The 21,511-nt window shown below is 49.9% G+C and overlaps 2 protein-coding genes across 11 annotated transcripts in view; both read right to left on the bottom strand.

Moving 5' to 3' along the window:
• Ankrd60 (ankyrin repeat domain 60) overlaps nt 1-5,000 on the bottom strand; it is a 39,317-nt gene extending 34,317 nt beyond the window's left edge. Inside the window, exon 1 of the mRNA XM_004669434.2 lies at nt 4,802-5,000. Within this exon, the coding sequence (XP_004669491.2) occupies nt 4,802-4,916 (115 nt within the window). The 5' untranslated portion in view covers nt 4,917-5,000. The remainder of the gene's footprint in view (nt 1-4,801) is intronic.
• Nucleotides 5,001-8,023: 3,023 nt separating this feature from the next.
• Nucleotides 8,024-21,511, bottom strand: part of LOC123462992 — a 99,471-nt gene continuing 85,983 nt past the window's right edge. For 9 of the 10 annotated variants that reach the window (XM_045157823.1, XM_045157825.1, XM_045157824.1 and 6 more), the window contains 2 exons: nt 19,128-19,317; nt 8,024-8,919 (listed from right to left, as the gene is read on the bottom strand). In XM_045157823.1, the coding sequence (XP_045013758.1) occupies nt 8,612-8,919; nt 19,128-19,317 (498 nt within the window). In that variant the 3' untranslated portion in view covers nt 8,024-8,611. Of the gene's footprint in view, nt 8,920-9,939; nt 10,083-19,127; nt 19,318-21,511 lie in introns of all 10 variants that reach the window. The other variant, XR_006638624.1, reaches the window with a different exon arrangement.

Consider the following 21,511-nt stretch of genomic DNA (forward strand, 5'->3'; position numbering starts at 1 on the left):
GTTGGGGGAAAAAATCATGAGTCAGTAAAGTTGTTTTATGAGGCAAACTCTACAAACAGCATTACTTAAATCTGAAGTGACTTTAGACCACAGGCATGGCAAGTTACCTACGTTAGCCAAAACACCAGCTCTGGGGAAGGTTGTCTCAGCTAGTTAAGACATGGCCAAGACAAGAGCATCACATCTTGCAGACAACAACCTGTGACAGGGCTTTTCCACTCTGGGCACAAGAAGGCAACTCTCCCTCTCTATCCTGAGCACCACAGCAGGATGCTTAACCATTTCCCCAGCCCTTACTCTCTGTATGCCAACTGCACCTGTTATGAATGTCCCTGGAAATTGCCTTTGGAAGACAAGATGTTCCCTGTACGGGCACACAGTCATGCCAGAGGCCAGAGTAGACACCGATTGTATTTGGATTTGAGCGTCAGAGCTGTTATGTGGTTACACGACCCAGCATCTAATTCGCTGGGAGGACAGGTGAACTTATCCGTGTGTCCTAAACCCAGGCTCAGCCAGGCTGGGCACCACACGCCTGTAATCCCAGCTCCCAGAGCGGGGACGGAGGAGCAGGAGAGTTCGAGGACAGCCTGGGCTACTGTAGCTCAAGAGAGTAGTAGCAGTCGTGGCTAGCGGGCAGGGGAGTAGCAACAGCAAATAAATCCAGGCTGGGGAAGATGGTCAGAAGTCAGGGCAAAGCAGCATATGGGACGCCATACTCGTTTGCCTCTTGAAATGTAAGCACAGTGTCTTCCTGGCCCCCTCCCACCTTAGCAATGAGAGCAGGCTGCCTTGTATAAGCACGATCTTGGGGCTGCCTGGCTGTGTCAGCACCCCCGTTTGCAAGTGACTTTGCCATGGTGTCATTGCTCTTGATCCACGAGTCCATATAGTTAGCAATTCTTGAATTCTCAAAAGGATCCTTCAAGATAGGTGGAGTCACCACCTGCTAGGGACAAACTGAGGCTGTCCGGGCAGTTCAGGACATGGCAAGGCAGTCTCCTAGGGACCTGTCAACACCATGCAGTGACAGAAATCTCCAGAGGGTGAGGCAGGCAGAGAACAGCGATCTGCAGATCAGAGCCGGGCCCTCCTTGTGGACAGAAGATGGAGGACTGACAGTAGTTAGTCTAGAACTTGACTTCGAGCCACTTTATAGGAATGAAGGAGAGCTCAGTTTCCCTGAGAAATACGTGACTGTGCCTCAGTTGCGGAATAGTTTCTACAGAAATCTCGGTATATCCTCTTTGCAGACAGATGGACGGCCAGTGCCTTGGGCTCAAATACTAATTATCGGTAGCTAAACAAATGATCAGAGCCAACAACAGACGTGTGAGGACAGCCCTTGCCCACAAATTTACTCGCCCATTTTTAAATGTGTGCTCCCCCAAGGTTTTCACACCATGATCTCACTGACTCTCCCTTCTGTAGCCTTTGAGGTGGGCAGATGTGTCTGTCAGCCGATTATTTACAGACAGTAGCCCAAATTTCTCCTAGCAACGAAGAGCACCTTTTGTCTTCCCGCCAGCCACAGCCAGGACAACACAGCACAGAGGTCAGGCCCGGAATGGTTGCTAAGTGACAACACCGTGACGTCAGTGTGTGAAGTCACCCCATCTCTCATTCCTTCTTTCACTGTCTTGAATTTATAGCTCAGCAGAGCTCATCAGTGGAAATAAATGAACAGAAGGGGTCCAGACTGTGGTAGCTAGGGAATACATAATTTCCAAACTACTTTTTGGGGACCTCTCACTCAATCCTCCAAAGACTCACCCCCACTCTTAACATGTTAAATCCAGATTGGGACTCAAGAAAGACACAACTTCTTGCTAAACAAAGCCATAAAGAAAAATGTCCCGGAGTGTCTTTCACAAGAAAACACACATGTTATAGAAGATATTTAGCCTAGTTTAAAAAGTGCTAAGGAAAGGCGTTTGGCCTTGCCTGCAAGCTCGCAGTTTGCAGAGTCATCCCTGGGCACGGTGGGGGCGGGGGCACAGAATTCTAGAGCAAATGGGGCTGTGCTCTGTGGATTAGGAAACTGAGCCCAAGAGGACAACATCTGCGAGGCGGAGTGCAGGGACAGGCTGCTCTCAGAGCTGTCCCCATCACTCCTGGCCCTGCAGTGCAGCCGCAGGACGGCTGGCTGCTCATATCCCAGGCAGCAGCCCAGAGATTTTTATATATACAGTATATATACTGTATATACAATATATATAATGTGTATATATATGTACATATATATACCATATATATATATTTCATATATATATATATATATTCTTTGTTTTCTTGAAGTGTTTTGTGTTGATTTCCACCAGGTGGGGCAATGATGGAGCCTGGGGGCTTTGATCCTGTTTTCATATCCTAAACATTGTAGGGAACTGGGACAAGGAAAGATAAGTCCTCAGGTTGGGGGGAGTCTGAGGAAGGAGGGACAGGTGGGCTGTAGAGATGCTGGCCTCCACTGGGTGCCGCCCCCATGGGATTTGTCTGGATAAGGGGCTTGGGGGGGGTCCTGATTTAGAAGAGCTTCAGGTTCAGGGTCCTGATGCTGGTGGGCTCGCTGGAGCTCCTGATGTGGGCAAGGACACAGCTTGGAATTTGGGGTTCTGATACAGACTGGTTCAGTGCTAAGACTGGGGGCTCAAATGTTGGCAGGGTTTGCTTGCTTAGAGCTCTGGGGTCTTGATAAGGATAGAATTTATTCTATTTTGGGTTTCTCACAAAAGCAAGGGTTGCTGTGTGTTTGGAGGTGATGGCTTAGAAAGGCTCTGTTATAAGACTTGCAGTCCTTGTATGATCAGAACTTGGAATTTGGGGTTCTCGTCTAGCCCTGAGTGGTGAGCAAATGGGGCGACTGGGCAAGTCTGCCCTGAGGTGTGGGGTCTTGATAGTGATAGAGTCTGCTCCAAGATTGGGGTCCTGATGGAGGCCAGGTTTGGTCTGGACTTTAGGATTTTGATGTGGGTAGGTTTGGCTAAACAATCTGAGTTTCAGATGTAAAGTTTGTTCTGAGTATTGGGGTCCTCAAAAGGTAAGAATTATTCTTAACTTCAACTTCCTCCCAGGGTCATAGTTGGCCTCAGCTTTGGGACCCTCATGAACACATGGCATGCTTGGATATTGGGGTTCAGAGAGGGTTTTAGTTTTGGGTGTCCTGATGGGAGGGTTTATCTCATCTTTGGAACCCTCCTGAGGACCCTTGGCTTGGACTGTGGTTTTGATGTGAGCTTGGGACTAACTTTGAGATGTTGACAGAGTAGGCTTTGGGTTTGAGGGATCCAGATGTGGGCAGGTTCGCTTTGGGGTCTGGCAGCCTTACATAGACTGGGGTTTGGCTGCACAGATGTGTGGTGGGAGATGAGGTTCAGAATGAGGGAGCTGTGTTCTGGGTTGACAATTGTGATGTGGGCAGAGTCTGCTCTGGCATTTCCAGGGGCTGGTGTGCTCAGGGGAAGTTGGGGAACTTGAGAGTCAAACGTGGGGTATGTAAACAGAGCATGGGACTCTGAGGTGCTTATCTCACACAGGGTTTATCTCAGCCTTCGGCATCCTGGTGGACTCAGCTGTGGAGGATTCTTGATCCTCTTGGTCACATAGTTAGCCTGGGGACTTGGGGCTCAGATTTGGCCATACTTGTTCTTAACATGGGGGTCCTAGGTGGGCAGGGTTTGTTTTGAGTGCTTGTGTTCTCACGTAGACACAGTGACTGGAAGATTGGGATTCTGAGGTAGTGATGGCTAGACTGAAGGTTTGGGGGTTCAGTCTTGAGCAGGTACATTCTGGGTTTAGGGGAATGGGTAGCATCTATTTTCATTTTGGCACTCATAAAAACAAGTTGCTAGAGGACTTTGGGTCCTGAGAAAGTGGTAGTTAGCCTGTAGATTTGGGGCTCAAATTTGGAGATTAGATTTTTTTTTCTGGGTTTTGGGATCCTGGGATGGACAAGGTTTGGGTTTTAGCATCTTTGTATGGGCACCGTTAACACAGGAACACAGTTCCTTGTGTGGGCACAGCTGATAGAGGTCTGGGGGTTCCTTGTCTGGGCACAGCTGACAGAAGTCTGGGGGATGGGAGAGGCATGGTTAGTGTGTAGAGCTGGGAGTTGTCTGGTTGAAGTTGTGAGTTTTGGTGTCCTGGGATGCACAGGCTTGTCTTCGGTTTGAGCACAGCGCGGTATGTTTCCACATTCTGAGCAAGCCACAGATCTCCCGGAGGTTCTGGGCTGGGCCTTGGTAGACTTCTTCTGTGTCTGGAGGTCAGCCCCTGGCATCTTTCAGGGTCAGCCTGGCTAGACTACTTGTGCTCTGACATCCACAAGCCCAGCTTGAGATCTGGAGGTTTGCTTTGAGACTGGCGTGCTGACAAAGGTGGGCTTACCCTCCGTTTGGGGCGGGGGTCTTAATTGAGGACGGGCTTCGGTTCAAGTTTGCAGTCTTGCATGGATGTAGCTGGCTTGGCCACTTGGGTCTCTTATCTAAGGGCCTGGGCTGCTGTACCTTTGAGATTTGGAGTCCTGAGTGGACAGGACCCTACTTACTCAAGTGATAAAACCTGATATAGGTCGGATGTTTGTGATCAAGGTTCCCCTTGAGATTTGAGTCTAAGACTACCATGTCTTTGGAGCTAGAAGTTCCTAAAGGAGCAAGACCTCGAGGGACTTTTTCACGGTGGTTGGGGCTGACTTGGACACTTTGGAGTGGGCAGACTTCCCATGGGGGACTTGGGGCAGAAGTGGGCCAGTGGCCCTGGGTGGAGGGAGCCCGTGGGATGTGGGGAGGGGCTGGGCAGGGGCCACCTTCATCCAGGTACTGCAGGCGCTGCAGGTTAAGGGGGATGCCGACCATCAGGTCCAGCTCCTCCTTGAGCTCGCGCACGGTCATGTCGCTGCGGCAGTTGGCCACGCGGAACATCTCCCCGGTCTCCTCCAGCCGCACCCGCAGGAAGAAGACGTCAGGGATCGAGTCGGGGGACACCGACAAGCTGCTCGAGGCCCGCGGCTCGGTGACGGCTACCCGCTTGCTCTGGCGACAGGCCCGGCCCTGGCGCTGTACGGGGCGCTCCTCGGCCTCGGGGTCCAGCGGCCTGGGGGACCGCACGGCCCCCGTGTCCGCCGCCGCCGCCCGCATGGCCCCGTCCCCGTACCCCCCCACCCCCTCCGCGGCCCGGGCGCATCACCACGCCCGCGCGGCCTCACTGTGATGCGGCCGGGTCTTGACCCTGAGCCTCATAACGGCAATGGCCGTGCTGCTCCCAATACAACCTTGGCGTCATTTAGGGGAAACTGCCTGGGAACACGTGGCGCGCTGCCCCCAGAGCCCGGAAAGTGTTTCCAGCATGGACGGAGAATGGCCAGCTGGCAGAAATATGCCTCCCTTTAGTAGGTTAAGGGCTCTGCATGGGCCACGGGTTTTGCAAAGTGGCCACAAACCCATCAGTTTTGAAAACTGCTCTGAATTCTGGGATGGATGAGCAAGAGAACCCTTGGGCCAGCCTGAGAGGACACCAGGTCAGGATGCTTTTCTGAGCAGTGTCTCCCATCAATGCTCTCCAGTGCTCAGACCAACAGGACGATTCCAGGACCTCCAGCAGGTACCTGTAAAAAGTCAAAGGAGCCAAGGAATGGAGGAAGTGCCAGGGCTCAGAGCCACCCTTGAAAACTTGGTTGCTGTTGAGAATAAAATGTAAGTTTTAAAAATACTTTGGGGACTGGAGAGATGGTTAGCGGTTAAAATGCTGCCTTTGAAGCCTTAAGGATCCAGGTTCAATTCCTCAAGACCCACATAAGCCAGATACACATGGTAGAGCATGTGTCTGGAGCTCATTTCCAGTGGCTAGAGCCCTGGTTCACTCATTCTCTGCAATAAATAAGTAGAAATAAAATATAAAAAATACTTTTGAGAGAACTTTGCCACAGAGCCCCTTTTGGCACAGCACAGTGACCCATGGCTGCACCCCGGCACCTGGGGGTGGAGGCGGGAGGGTGAGCAGTTCAAAGCTGTCCTTGAGCTGCAACGCCAGACCTGCAAGTTCTAAGACTCAATCTCAAGAAAGCCAAAAGCAAACAAAAGAGAATGAAGAAGGGGGAAAAAAAGAAAAAGAAAGCTTTTAGTCAGGCATGGTGGTGCACACCTTTCAGTCCCAGCACTCGGGAGGCAGAGGTAGGTGGATCACCGTGAGTTGGAGGCCACCCTGAGACTACAGAGTGAGTTCCAGGTCAGCCTGGGCTAGAGTGAGACCCTACCTCAAAAAAACCAAACAACAAAAAAAAAGTTTTTGTGTGCTACTGGATGACAGAAAACTACTATGAGTGGAGATTGCGCAGATAGCCAAGCTACAGGGTCTTAACAGCCTTCCCAGACAGGCTGTAAATCAGCATAGAAATCATTCCTCAGAACACAAATAGAAACTTGTTTCTCTTCCCTTGTTAGAAAATCACACTCTCTATAGAATACAAGCTTCCAGTTGGAGAATTCTCACTGCTGTTCCATTGACACATTTTAACAAGACAGTCTCACTTTCTAAGAATAAAAAAAAAAAAAAATGCTTGTATTAGAAACGAAAATAGTATGTCCACCTATTTACTTAAGCACACATTAAACACAGATGGACTTAAAAAAAAAAAAAAAAAAAGAATGGTGCCTCTAATTTTAGAGAACTCATTCTTTGCCAAAGTTGGCTGAATGCTACCCAGAGTTACAACTTGGGACTCACAGAGTTATCATATTTTCTTTGGCATGTTATAGACTCCGTCCTTTCTTTTTAAAGAATCAATTCAATGGTATTTGGGGGCCAGAGGGGGGACATCCTGTATGCCAGGAAATTCAGTATTTAACATCAGTAGTTTTTTTTAAAGCATATGTGAAAAAGATGAAAGGGAAAAAGGCCACAGCTCTCATACCCTCTGCAGTCAGTTCCTGAACCCCAGCAGTTTCTGCTCCCTTGGGACTACCTATGGCACCTGCAAGTCAGAAGCAAGCCTAGTGTGAGCAGCCATGAATGCAGAATTCAACAAATGTTTACAGAACCTTGAACTGTTTGTTAAGCAATGAAAAATCTGTTTAAGTTCCTTTAATGCATCTTTCTCAGTCTAAATTTTAAGAGCATGAAATCTACATACTGTGTACATAGATTTAATGGCCAATTTAATGAGCACACAGTTTAACCCTCAAATCACTGTTATTTGTGGGCAAGTTCTGATCAAAACTAAGGATTCTTGCCAGTATGGTGGCACATGCATTTAATCCCAGCACTTGGGAGTCTGAGGCCACCCTGAGACTTCAGAGTGAGTTCCAGGTCAGCCTGAGCTAAAGCGACCTACCTCAAAAAAACAAACAAACAAACAAACAAAAACAACTAAGGATTCTTATTTTTGGATAAGATGTTAAAGCATTAGATGTAAAGAGATACCCATGTGTCTATGATTAACTTCCTTCCTGAGTTCTTAAACATATGACAACATGTCTGTATAAAAATGAAAATCTGGCCAGGCATGGTAGCACACACTTTAATCTCAGCACTTAGGAGGCAGAGGTAGGAGTATTGCTTTGAGTTCGAGTTCGAGTTCGAGGCAAACTTGAAACTACCGAGTGAGTTCCAGGTCAGCCTGGGCTAGAGTGAGATCTTACCTAAAAAAAAAAAAAAAAAAAGAAAAAAAAAAGAAAAGAAAAACGAAAAGAAAATCTGGGACCTGGGCCTGGGTGATGGATCACTAGTTAAAGACACTTGCTTCAAAGCCTGGCAGCCCAACTTCAATTCCCCAGAATTCATATAATGCCAGACAAGCATTTCTCTGTAGCAGCAAGGAACCCTGGTACATTTGTACACATACATGTACATACATGCACACACAAACACACAGGCAAATAAATTTTAAGATTTTTTTAAAATGGGAATCTTCCAGCTTTATGACTCTCAAAGGCCAGCACCCATGTTTAAGAGTTTCTGCAATAAGGGGAGGGTAGGGCTGGAGGAAATGTTCCAAGTATGCTTTGTAACAAAAGCACAGCAATAGAAAGGCTGGTATAAATCACTCTTTACTGGGTTTGTTTTACAGTTTTCACAAGAAAACAGATCAGATCATATTCACAGCAACTCTAAAGTGGGATATAAATTTAAATGACATTTGTTCAACTCACTGACAGGAGGCCAATATTACAGTACTATATTTTCTTCCCATCATTTTATTTGCATATGTACAATCCTTCAGTTGAGAATAAAACATCATCTTACACTATACTATGTAGGAAAGCCTGAGGGAAGTGGGTCTATTAAAGGCTTACAAGCTTCTCGTGGACACTTTATTGGCAAGGGAGGCGTTATTTACTTATATTTTATGAGGTTTTTGTTTTTGTTTTTTGAAACAGGGTCTTATTATGTAGTTCAGCATGCCTGGAATTCTCTATGTAGCCCAGGCTGGCCTTGAACTCACAATCCTCCTGCCTCAGCATCCTGAGTGCTGGAATTACAGACGAGTGCTACCATGTCTGGCTCCGAGGGGCACTTTAGACAATGCAGTGTCTCCTAAAGAAGACAGACTGCTGGTTGCAACCTGCACCCCAGCCTCCCTACAGGACTGTTCCAGAGCAGGCTCGGAGGGAAAGCGGCATCAGCTCGGCCACCTAAAAGAAGCCTCTGCTGGTCTCAGTGGCCTGGGCTTCAGACAGGTAGATGGTGACTTGAGGGTCTGACGTGAAAGTTTCAAAATTCCTCTGCGGGTTATGGTGAAGTGAGTCCCCTTCAAGTGGCATCTTGGGGAAGTCAGCTCTGCTTCTTCAGGACAGTGGCGCCAAGGACATCCTGCTGCTTTGGCTCTTTGGTGGCAAAAAAGGCAACGTCTTGGTCCCGGTCCGACTGCAAAGCCGACAGGCTCTTCAACTCGTTCAAGATGAGGGTTCCCAGCATTTCTAAAATATGCTAAGGAAAAGAAAAAACATAAGTTGGGTTCACAGGTGCCATGAACTGAGTTCTAGAACATATTCTAGTTTTACTGTTGTTCTAAACCATGTTCAGACAATAAATCATTTCTCCTAGAGCAGTCATACCTAAATCCTTTCAAATGATAAAAATTCCTTACTGTGAAAGTATTTCTGGAATTTTAAGGATGGATTCCTGGTAGTAATGTGTATTTTAAAAATTGTAGGAACTAATTTTTTTTTTTTCCAAAGCAGGGTCTCACTCTAGCCCAGGCTAACCTGGAATTCACTATGTAGTTTCAGGCTGGCCTTGAACTCATGGCAATGCTCCTTCTTCTACCTCCTGAGTGTTGGGATTAAAAGCATGTGTGCCACACCCAGCTAGTAACTAAATTTTTAAATATTATTTTTGCTCCCAAAACATGAAAGGACTGGCAGTATACAGGGAGACGCAGGAGGGGCAGAGAAGGGTGGAGGACATGGCCAGAAATGGCCAAGCAGAAAGGAATGTGGAGAGAAATGAGCCCCAGGAACATGGCTACTGTTGGGTCAAAACACAGTACTGGTGTTGAGGAGATCAACTGCTCTGAAGTTAAAGGTGCTTGTTTGCAAAGCCTGCCAGCCACAGTTCAATTCCCCAGTACCCTTATAAAGCCAGATGCACAGGAGTCTAGAGTTTGTTTGCAGCAGCAAAAGACCCTGGCACACCCATTCACATTTTCTTTTTCTCTCCCCTTACAAGTAAATAAAGTAGATTTAAGGTTGACAGAAGCACACTGCTGACTGCAGGCTCCGTGGGGGGGGGCTGCAGCTATGCCGCTCTCCTCTCCCGTCAAAGCTCAGAACCCATCAAAGCCTCCCTCCTTTCCAGAAAGCTAAGCAGCAGTCTGTACTTTGTCACGTGCTAATTAATCAGGAATGACTTATAAACAACAAATGTGCAAAGAAGGTGCCTTGTGCCTCCATGAGACCTGCCTTGAGTTGTCAGGGGTCTCGATGGGGGCCAGGGAGGACAACACACCTTTCTCCCACAGCGTATGCCACAGGGCCTTGGCCAGCCAGGACTCAAACGTTTGGCACAGGATCTGATGCCAGGCTCAGAAGGCTGGGGAGCAAATGCTCGATGAACTGGTCCACAGGGACACACTCTTCACTCACCACCACCTGGGAGGGTAAGAACATCCCAGCTAAATGAGTGACTGTTCAGAGTTTCTGAGCACACGCACCGCTGCAGGTCTGAGAGGGAGGACGCGACTGAATGTTTAAACCTCAAGCACCAAACCGAGTTACAACGCTGCTGCTTTATAACCTACTCCCAAGGCCTGGCTTATAAGGAGCATAACATTCAAAGGAGAAAGCAAGAGCTTTTGAGCCAGAGACAGGTAGGCTTTAGGCCTGACTGCTCACTGTGTGGCCGACGGTACGTCACTTAGCCTTTCTGAGCCTCATTTTTCTCAACTGTACCTTGGTAGATCCTTTCTGCCAATCACGACACAGGGCCACCACCTCACATGACTATCCTAAAAGGGCCTCTTCAGAACCCTCACCTCTGGGAGCAGCCAGTTAGCCCTGGTCTGGGTAGCAGCATTGTAGGCACGCAGGGGTGGTGAGAAAATTCTATCGCAATGTAGTGATGGCACCAAAGGTCTCAGGACCAGCAGGTAGGCAGGGCCAGGAACGGAGCATGTGTGAACTCTGGGCCCCGTATCCACCAAGAGCTGGGAGGGTTGCCGGGTGAGGTCTGTGTATGTAGGGCACCCAGCCTGCATCAGCCCATGTGGCCTGGGACTATGGAGACAGGCCGGCTTACCCAGGGCTCTGGCAGGGATGGGCGCCATATCTGCCCTTGCCACTTCCAGGAACCCTCTTGCCAGCAGTGGTTGGACACCAAGTACAAAGACTCCTCCGACATCCTGGTGCTTTTCTGGGTGTTCTACATCTTGAATTAACTAATGAGAAAAAATTTTAAAAATCCGTTTTTCTTGACCTAAATAAGTTGGTATTTCTTTTGCTTCTCACAGTTTTCTAAAACACAGATGAAGAACTAAAAAATAAAAGCAAAAATATTTCATTTCTGCTTTCACTGTGTAATGATTTGGAAGTGACTTTTTTCCTCAGAAATGGCTGCATTGTGAAAAGGCGCTCTGTGATACCTTTCGTTTCCAACAGGGGGAGCTGGCGAGTCCTTTGGTGGGAGGGGCTTATGTGGAGGAAAGGGGGTTTGTGGCCTTGGGGTTAGAAAGGTAACACCCACTTTGCTGGGCAGCAGGCTCCAAGACATGTAACTCCTCCCCCCGCCCCACCCGTACTTCTGTGGTACCTGCAAGTAACAACACAATACTTCAGAGGAGAAAAACACACTTCCTGTGTGATCCTGACCAAATTACTTAACCTCTGTGGGCTTTGATGCTTCAACTAAGCACTCATGTACGCGATAAATGAGTGTGTCACGACGTCCAACCCAGGAGCATTTCCTGGAGAAGTCAAAGGAACTGGCACCATCACCACCACCGCCCCCGCCACACGCATCCTGGTTTCCAAGGTGCTCAGCAGTGCGGATTGTGAAAGGAGCCAGACCCGGAACCTACTGCAGACAGAACCACCAGGGGGCCCTGTGGGGGGGTGCAGAGGGGTGAACCCTGGGCCTGGCCTGACAAGAACACGCAGGGCCTTTTGAGATGTGGCACACAACAGGTACCAACCACTTTCTGGGGACAGCACCTCACACAGCCAATCCGTTCCTGCGGCATGAGGAAGTGGGGAAACTGATCCCCAGGCTCCAGCTAGTGCACAGGCCTGGGGACCTCACACGGTCCCAGGCAGGCCTGGCTCGCCTGACAGATGAGGGTGAAGGGCTGTCTTCCAACCCACTGAGGGCGGTGATGGAAGCACGAGACGCGACCCTGCACGAGGTCCAGCCCCAGGGCACTTGCGCTATGCAGAAGAACTTGGGCAGAATGGCCACAACCTGTGAAAAGTAGGGAAGGAGCAGAGAGAGAGGCTGCCATCCGAATCCACTCTTCCCTCCTAGTGAACTTAGGTGAGTGAGAAAACAAGGGCTTTCAGTTATCATAACTACACAGAGGAAAAAAGATGTGTAAGCCATGGTATACACTTGCATACACATAAGACTCTCCAAAAAAGAGTGAAATTAACACGACTGACATTAGAAAAAAAATGCATCATTAAGTTTGAGGTTCCAAATTTTAGAACACGTCACCTTGTGTAATAGGTGTTACTTTTCATGACATGTTGTTTTTGTAAAATCTTAGTGCCATGAGAGCACCTTAAAATCGGGATTTTTCAGGAGACATTTTCTGTCTGTGCAGCCCATAGAGCACACGGCCTTCAGGGCTGCTGTTCAGCGCGCCCGCCGGAGCACTGCAGACGCAGGCCTTCCTCTGCGGCGTGGTGTGCGCGAGGCTCGGCTCCAAAGCATAAAGCTAACAACACAAGCAATCCTGCAAGTTACAAAATGTAGGAGAGGTCCTACTTGCAAAATTTAAAAGCTGGTTTTATGGATGAACTGACCAAATTAAGCCCCGGCAGGGAAAAACAATAAAGGAGCTAAAATGGAAAAGACTAACGTTAGGGCGGGAGAGAGAGCGCCGCAGCCCGACGGAGAGCCAGCCGCGCACCTCCGCACCGCGGGCACGCAGCCCGGGCCGGTGTGCGGTGCGCTCCGGGTAACCGTGCACATCGCTCGGGTCACAGGGCTGCAGCGTCAGGATGAGCTGCCTAAACTCCAAACACAGTCGTGTTTTGTTTTCATCCCCAAATACGACATGCACGAGCCTCGGCTCTCGTCCCCCGTGAGCCCGCACGGGCCGCGGCGACGGCAGACTTGCCGAGAGCCGCCGGCGCCGCGGGGAAGGGGCCGTGGGAACCGGCCCGCGCCCGCGCGCAACGTGAGCTCTGCCCCACGGGGGCTGAGAATTTGCGAACACCGACTGGGCACCGCGGTGTCGGGTTATCGGCAGAAAATCAGAGGGCGTAAAAATAGCCGGGCCGCCGCGGTTCCCAGGCCGCGGGGAGGAAGCCGAGACGGCGCTGCTCCGCCCGCGAGGGGCCGCTCGGCTCCGCGCCGCCCCGCGCCGCCTCTCCCGCGGCGGGGACCGGCGGCATCATTTCCACGCCGGTGCCCAGAGGAAATGAAAAAGGGACGGGGAGGCGGCTCGCGCAGGAAGCGGGAGCGCCGGTGACTGGTTTCATTTGGAGGCTCGGTTTCCAGGAAGGCAGCGCGGGCCCTTATCGGCCGCAATAAGCCGCCGATGGCAGATAGCGCGGCCGCCGCCCGCCGCCCGCCGCCGCTAGAGGGCGCGCGGCCGCCGCGCAAGGCCCGGCCGGCCTGTTTTTCTCAGCTCCTTTGCAAGAGAAGACTGGGAACACGGCATAATGACTAAACCTCAATCTCTCAAATTAAGCATAATGATTAAAGCTCACAGCAAAGAGAAAATCTTCCAGTTTGCCCCTGGCATCGGCCAAATCATATCCTGAATAGCTGCAAGAGCCTGATGGATTTCTTCGGGGAAGACAATTATTTGAGCGATCTCTCGTTGTGGATAAGAAAAATGAAAACGAGAGATACGGAAATGAATCTCAACAAGGTGGAAACAAAAGCCCAAACAAGCAGCGCGTATCGCAAACAAATCGGCTGCACACCAGCCAGGCATGTCCTTCACTTGGGGAGGGGTCTTTGAAAGGGCAGTGCCACTCTCTCAGCCTCCCTCCTTCACACGACCACCCTGCACACTGGAAGCCATCTGGGGGACATTTTTCTTTAAAAATCGTTTCATCCCGATGAGACCTTTTCAGATCTTTGGAAACTGAAGTGCGTGAGGCACCATGTACCCTACATGAGAGGGCTGCGCTCAGAATGTTCAAGAAGCCTTGCAAAACCACTCAGATTCACAGGAAAATATTGAAGAGTGGGTGATTCATCTTTTATTTGGTTCGAATAAATTGCCTTACAGAACAGCAGAACACTCAATCCCAGAGTGACTCCAGCCCTGTCTGCATGTGGAAATGAATGTCTCCCCGGAGACGGGGGGACTTCTAAGTCAGAGCTTTGGAATTCGGTTTATACCTTAATAAAAACATAATCTCTTTATCCAAAAGAACACTATTACTGCTGGCTTTGAAATCAATTATGTGGTAGGAAAATGAAGAATTATTCCACATGATTTGCTTCTCACAGCCCCAGGTAGGCAGGTCCACGCTCTCTCGGCCAGTTCATATCGAAGCCCCCCATTCCTGCTGTTGTCTGTCACTCACTATGAACTCTTGGAGTTAATAAAGATACTCTCCTCTTGTCTTCACGGAGCAAACTGTTTTTAAATGTAGACAAAAATGAATAGATGTCATCCCTCAGTGATCTCAGTAACCCCTTTTCATTTTTTTTTTCAAGGCTGTTCCCCTCACAACTCACCCAGTCTCATTAACTTACATCAAGCGCACCCACCTTTCCCCTGGTGCATGGGTATGTCATATGTTCCTAACACCCTATCCTTGCTTCTTTTCTAACTTCCCACCTAAGGAGGCATGTCTGCAAGCTCAGTGGATGTAGGCTCTGCTGCCTCTGCTGCCAAGAGGCTACTCTGAGGTGGGACAGGGACCAGTGTCCCTCAGCACAGCCTTTGGTCATTTGAACAGGAGTAATTAGTTTCTCTAGATCACTTCTAAACTCTCTTATTTTTACATTCAGTATTCCTTTAGGAGAAGAGGGGAAGGCAGGAAAGGAAGTAGCAAAATCTTGGGGGAAAAGAAAAAACAACAACAAAAGGCCCTTCATGCAGAACTGAGGTTGGATGAGCCCAGGCTCTTCCCCGGGTGACCTGTGGGTAAGTCACGTCACTCCTGGGGAGCCTCAGTTTCTTCTTCAGAATGCACTAACCTTTGTCTACCCACTCTCCCCGGAACCACAGCCCTGCAGGGCAGGAGCCGCAGCAGACGCATAAAATCCTCCTACTGCAGAAGGCGCTGGCCTGTCTGCCACGGCCCTCAGAAGTGCAGCCCTGTGGGACGGGAAGCAGCGCAGGTACAAAATCCTTCCATCAATGCGAGAATGAGCACTGTAAGGTTCTGGAAGGTGCATTCTGGCTTTGGTGGAATCCAGACAACAGAACTGCTGTTTTCACTGATGCTGTGAAAATCCAAGGTTTAATATAACTGACTGTAGAAAGCAGAGTTTTTTTAAACCCTTCTTCCTGCGTTTAGGAAATCATACAGATGTTTAAGAACTCCTATGCATATTTCATCCAGGTCTTTTAAAAACCCATTGAAGACAGGTACAAGGTCAGCTGCCATCAACTGATCCCCAATCATCACAGCCAGCTCATGAATAGAGAAGGCAAGGGTCCCCCAGACCTTACACTACGGGTGCAGAGCAGACATGAGTCACTACCAGCAAATGTAAGTCAATGTTCCAAACCTCTCATGTGGCATTTCCAGAGCAAAATGAATGCTGCCAGGTGATGGCCAGTGAAAACCAAAGAGGCCTCCTACTTAGGCGACCCCCACCCCCTGCCCAGCCTTGCTGTGTGAGCCTCTGGAGACGCTTCTTTTACCTGTACATCAGCAGCCAGGGTTGCATACGTTATCTTTCAGGCAGTGCCAATTCTGCCTGCCAAGGGTCAGGACCACCCCGGGGGAGGCTGTAGGCACAGTGCTTGACTATATCAGAGTGCACAGTCTGAGCTCGAGCTGGGTCAGTCATGGACACAAACTGATCAAGCAGAGGTTGAGGGATTAGGTCCTGGGCAACGAGAGAAAGGAAGCCACTGCACCAGCAGGAAGAGGCAGGGACGGCAGCACACCCATGAAGCAGAAGGCGTCTGGCAAGGTCAGAGCAGCGCCGCAGGAGGCAGACGGGAAGCAGAGCCTTCCCAGGGTGGCTGGGCCATCTCTCCAGTGCAGACACCGTGAGGCAGAGCCGGGACCGCACTGCCATGCTGGGGCTCTGCTCTCCTCCTGAAGCTGCTGGGTCCAGGGCCCAAGACCCACACTGCAGATTGCTAACACAATTCCCTAACTGAAGGGTGGACTCCATCATGAGTCACCCAGTTACAAGAACAAGGCAGCTGGATGAGACTTCAGACCTCCCAGAGTAGCAAGGCAGCCAGGGGTTGCTGGGAGAGGGGAGTCAGGATCATCAGTGGTGTCGTCACTAGTAAAGTCTCCATTCCACAGCAAATCCCTTCCACTCATGACCGTGCCAGCAGCCATAACTGATGTCACTGAGACAAAGGCAGGCATTAAAGATGGGGATTCACAGGGAAGAAGAATGTGAAAGGGAGAAGGAGGGAAGAAGAGAGGATAACAGAGGAAATAAGATCAAAATATACATGTAGGAAAACATCAAGAAATGGAAAAAATAAATAAAAATTTGAAACTAGTTAAGAGAACTTCTAGGCACAAGAAGCCGTTCCATAGACAACAGGAGTCAAGTTCAACACAGCAGCCATCAGCTCTCTGGAGAAGCAAAGGCAACTCTTGCAGACAAGCAAGACGACGTCAGTTCGAAGAACTCTCTTTTACTGGTTAGCTTTGTTAAAATACAGTTGTAGATTGTTCAGAAGATTTTAAACACGACTTCATAATTATTTTTAAGTTAGAGAGGAAATGTCAACATAATTAACTAAAGACAGTTGGTGAAAATATTTGGTTTCAATAGCTGCTCTCAACTCTCAGAAAAATGTCGAAGTTCAAATTGCTATTCCCCCCTTCTTCCAAAGATGACACCTGGGCTTCAGGCTTAGTCTCCTCACACATAGTCAGTTCAGTCCTCTGCTCAGCCTCCAGCTGGTCCCTGGCTCCATGGAGGTCACCTGGCCCCTACAGTTCATTGGATTAGACATATTACCAATTTACTCCAAAGGAGGAAGCTGTCTATACCCACACCCACGAATGAACCATCCTTCGTGACAGAAATAGCTTCTATAAGCCATGACAACAACTTTTCTTAGAGTCAATGGCATCCCACTAGACAACAGAAACTACCTTTGCCTAGTTGTAGAGGGGACTGAAGAGGCCAGTCACTGTGAATACTTGAGAAAAGGATCTCCTCACTTTAGAGATTGCTTGAGGTCCTTGCCATGGTTAATGTTCCAGCAGGTAAGGCTCCGGCAGGTGAGAGAACTAGCAGCGCCACTTTCTGGGAATTCCGGGCCGCAGCTGGTGGGCCTCAGAGGGACAGGGGAGTGGTGAGTTCCAGCACAGACACGGCTGTCACGAGGTGTTTACTCAGCAAGCACTCACTCTCACATGTACAAACTCTCCTCATGGTTGCTGATGAACCTTTCCATTAGGGAGCGATTACAATGAGCACTGGCGCTTGGCAGTGGCCCTGGTCCTGACCACTGACCCACACTGACTGCAATGGACCTGGCCTTCCCCATGAAGCAACTTGGATTTGCAACTTGCACTTGAAATGTCATGCTGTCACCAGCCTAATGAATCCTGACAAATCGGCTCAAGCTATGATCTAGGAGAGTTGATTCATGCCCCATAGAAGCCACGTCTGCTCCAAGCACATGACAGGGCATCCGACCCAAGGTTTGCACAGAAATGCACTATTTATTTTACCAAGGTACAAAACAAGACAAAGATTTCTCTCAGGTGTCATGACCTCGACTTCTCCGTGTTAGTAAATCTGCATACGCTAGTGAGATGTGGCTGAATGGTTGTATTTTAGGAATTCACTTTGTTCTGGATTCTGCAGAGCACTTACTTCAGTGGCCAAGTCACACTGTAATCGACCATCCCCACCACCCTATAAAGATACTTCCCAGCAGGAGGCCCCCACCCTCTCGAAAGACCCTCAACTCCTCACCACTTGCATGGGCAGCTGTGGCAGGGAAGGACATGGGGAGACTGAGGTAAGATAGGCTTTGACTACCAGCCTTCCCAGCTCTCTTCCAGAAGCAGTGGAAGACGCTTGGCCCTTCTTCCCCCAATGCTCTATGCAGATGCGGACATCTCGGCAGTATAACAGCGGAGCACGTGGAGCGGCATGCAAAGCCAGAGCAGACCTCAAGCTGCAAATCCATGAGCTCTGCCACCCCATCCCCACAGCACAAAGCCTCTCACAGCGCACCCCAGAAGGCCCGCTTTAGTGGGATCTGTTCCAGTTTCTGCATCTGATGTGGAAGCTCAAAACTATCACAGCCCCACTTAGGTCAAGGCCTCGCCTTCTCCTTCGCACACAGCTGCAGGGAAAATGAAAGGACGGCAAGGACTGGCTCCTCTAGCAACAACCACCCTCCCAGGACTCTCAAATAACCCTAGAGGATACGGGGTCATTTTTCACTAACCAAAGGTAAACCTCAACCTCTCAAGCAGCTTATGTTTAGATCTGTATAACTGCTCTTTTATTTTGCTTTATTTAAATAAGCTTATGGGGGAGGACCGTAAGCTAATCAGTAAAACCAAATCGTAAACTATAACAGAGGAGGTGTTGTGCACAGGGTACCAAGGACCGTGAGTCTGGAGTGCTTTAGTCATGGTCCATGATCAGGAGGAGACACGTTCACTCAGCCCAGCCATTCTACAGACACATACCTCCCTCCCCCCCCCCCTTTCTGAATTTTCAACTCTTGACCCCTAGAGAGACCCACTTAATGGTCCAGCTGCAAGCTTTGCAGGAACTAGGAGCTCAACAACAAGACGGTTCGTTAGGAAGATTCTGGAAACTTGAGCAAGAAGTGAGTCCAGAGCCCTCCCCAACCACAGATGCAAAGTGGGTAGTGCTAGCTTCAAAGTTCACCTCCAGGAAGTGGCAGGCCAGGACCACTGGGGTCACTGGGCACTAAAGGGTGTCTGTGAAATGGGAGACAGCCACACCGACTGCCCTTTGCGGCCTCTGTCAACTTTAAATTCTTGGAACTGCATGAATTTGCCCTCTGCTATTATTAAAAGACGTGAACGACTGCTCACAGCGACCTGGAACATTTATATCGTTAATCCCCCCAAAGAACCAGCACTTGTCATCTTCGATGGGGGGGTGCTTTCGGGTGCCCACCCGGAATCCGTGGAGGAGAGTCACTGTGATCAATCACCTGATTGATTGGTTGTCTAGTTATCCAAAACATGACCTTAAGAATGAAATGAAATGTGCCATCCATCTTCTCTACAGGGACGTATTAATAAAGAAAGCGCAGCGTTGTGATTTTGGTCACATCCTCGCTGGCAGAGGGCGAGGCAAATACTCACCGTGCTCTGTAATATCCTGGTCGCAGAGGAGAGCGCGTTCCAAGATGAAGCTGGTGGGGGCATCTGATGGCAGCGGCAGGCTGGGAGCTGAGGCAGACACTCCATCTAGACCTCCTGTCGGCTTGTGCTCAGGCTCAGCAGCACAGTCCAGCCGGGCCACTCTCACTGCAGCTGGTAACCTCAACTTGAGCTGCAGAAAGAGACGTTCCAATGACCCTCACGACTTCACACGTTTCCCCTGGGGCCCACTCAGGGAGGGGCGCACCATGCCCTGGCCTGGACGAGCCCTGCCGAGGCACAATAATGGAGACAGTGCAGTAAGAGGTTCTGGAGGCCCAAAACAAGGAATTATCAAGGGGTGACACTGGTTACTGATGGTGACCATGTCACCTGAGTACCAGCCATGCATGCAGCAGCACAAACATATTCAAAAAGCATCCACCAGGCAAAACCAGCCTGGATCCACCACACCTCACAAAAGATGCCATGCTACTGAGCAGGAGAGCTACCTCATCCACCACACGCGTGTGCACAAGGGAGTCTACTCACACACTGCTGTACCCATCCTCCCATTCCTCCACCACACGCGTGTGCACAAGGAAGTCTATTCACACTGCTGTACCCATCCTTCCATTCCTCCACCACACGCGTGTGCACAACGGAGTCTATTCACACTGCTGTACCCATCCTTAAATTCCTCCACCACACGCGTGTGCACAACGGAGTCTATTCACACTGCTGTACCCATCCTTAAATTCCTCCACCACACGCGTGTGCACAAGGGAGTCTATTCACACTGCTGTACCCATCCTTCCACTCCTCCACCACACGTGTGCACAAGGGAGTCTATTCACACTGCTGTACCCATCCTTCCATTCCTCCACCACACACGTGTGCACAAGGGAGTCTATTCACACTGCTGTACCCATCCTTAAATTCCTCCACCACACGCGTGTGCACAAGGGAGTCTATTCACACTGCTGTACCCATCCTTAAATTCCTCCACCACACGCGTGTGCACAACGGAGTCTATTCACACTGCTGTGCCCATCCTTCCATACCTCCACCACATGCGTGTGCACAAGGGAGTCTATTCACACTGCTGTACCCATCGTTAAATTCCTCCACCACACGCGTGTGCACAACGGAGTCTATTCACACTGCTGTACCCATGCTTCCATTCCTCCACCACACGCGTGTGCACAAGGGAGTCTATTCACACTGCTGTACCCATCCTTCCATTCCTCCACCACACACGTATGCACAAGGGAGTCTATTCACACTGCTGTACCCATCCTTCCACTCCTCCACCACACGCGTGTGCACAAGGGAGTCTATTCACACTGCTGTACCCATCCTTCCATTCCTCCACCACACACGTGTGCACAAGGGAGTCTATTCACACTGCTGTACCCATCCTTCCATTCCTCCACCACACGCGTGCGCACAACGGAGTCTATTCACACTGCTGTACCCATCCTTCCATTCCTCCACCACACGCGTGTGCACAAGGGAGTCTATTCACACTGCTGTACCCATCCTTCCATTCCTCCACCACACGCGTGTGCACAAGGGAGTCTATTCACACTGCTGTACCCATCCTTCCATTCCTCCACCACACGCGTGTGCACAACGGAGTCTATTCACACTGCTGTACCCATCCTTCCATTCCTCCACCACACGCGTGTGCACAAGGGAGTCTATTCACACTGCTGTACCCATCCTTCCATACCTCCACCACACACGTGTGCACAAGGGAGTCTATTCACACTGCTGTACCCATCTTTCCATACCTCCACCACACGCGTGTGCACAACGGAGTCTTTTCACACTGCTGTACCCATCCTTCCATTCCTCCACCACACGCGTGTGCACAAGGGAGTCTATTCACACTGCTGTACCCATCCTTCCATTCCTCCACCACACGCGTGTGCACAAGGGAGTCTGTTCACACTGCTGTACCCATCCTTCCATTCCTCCACCACACACGTGTGCACAAGGGAGTCTATTCACACTGCTGTACCCATCCTTAAATTCCTCCACCACACGCGTGTGCACAAGGGAGTCTATTCACACTGCTGTACCCATCCTTCCATTCCTCCACCACACGCGTGTGCACAAGGGAGTCTATTCACACTGCTGGACCCATCCTTCCATTCCTCCACCACATGCGTGTGCACAAGGGAGTCTATTCACACTACTGTACCCATCCTTCCATTCCTCCACCACACGCGTGTGCACAAGGGAGTCTATTCACACTGCTGTACCCATCCTTCCATTCCTCCACCACACGCGTGTGCACAAGGGAGTCTGTTCACACTGCTGTACCCATCCTTCCATTCCTCCACCACACGCGTGTGCACAAGGGAGTCTATTCACACTGC

This window comes from Jaculus jaculus, chromosome 8 (assembly GCF_020740685.1).
Source record: "Jaculus jaculus isolate mJacJac1 chromosome 8, mJacJac1.mat.Y.cur, whole genome shotgun sequence".
Taxonomy (NCBI): Eukaryota; Metazoa; Chordata; class Mammalia; order Rodentia; family Dipodidae; genus Jaculus; species Jaculus jaculus.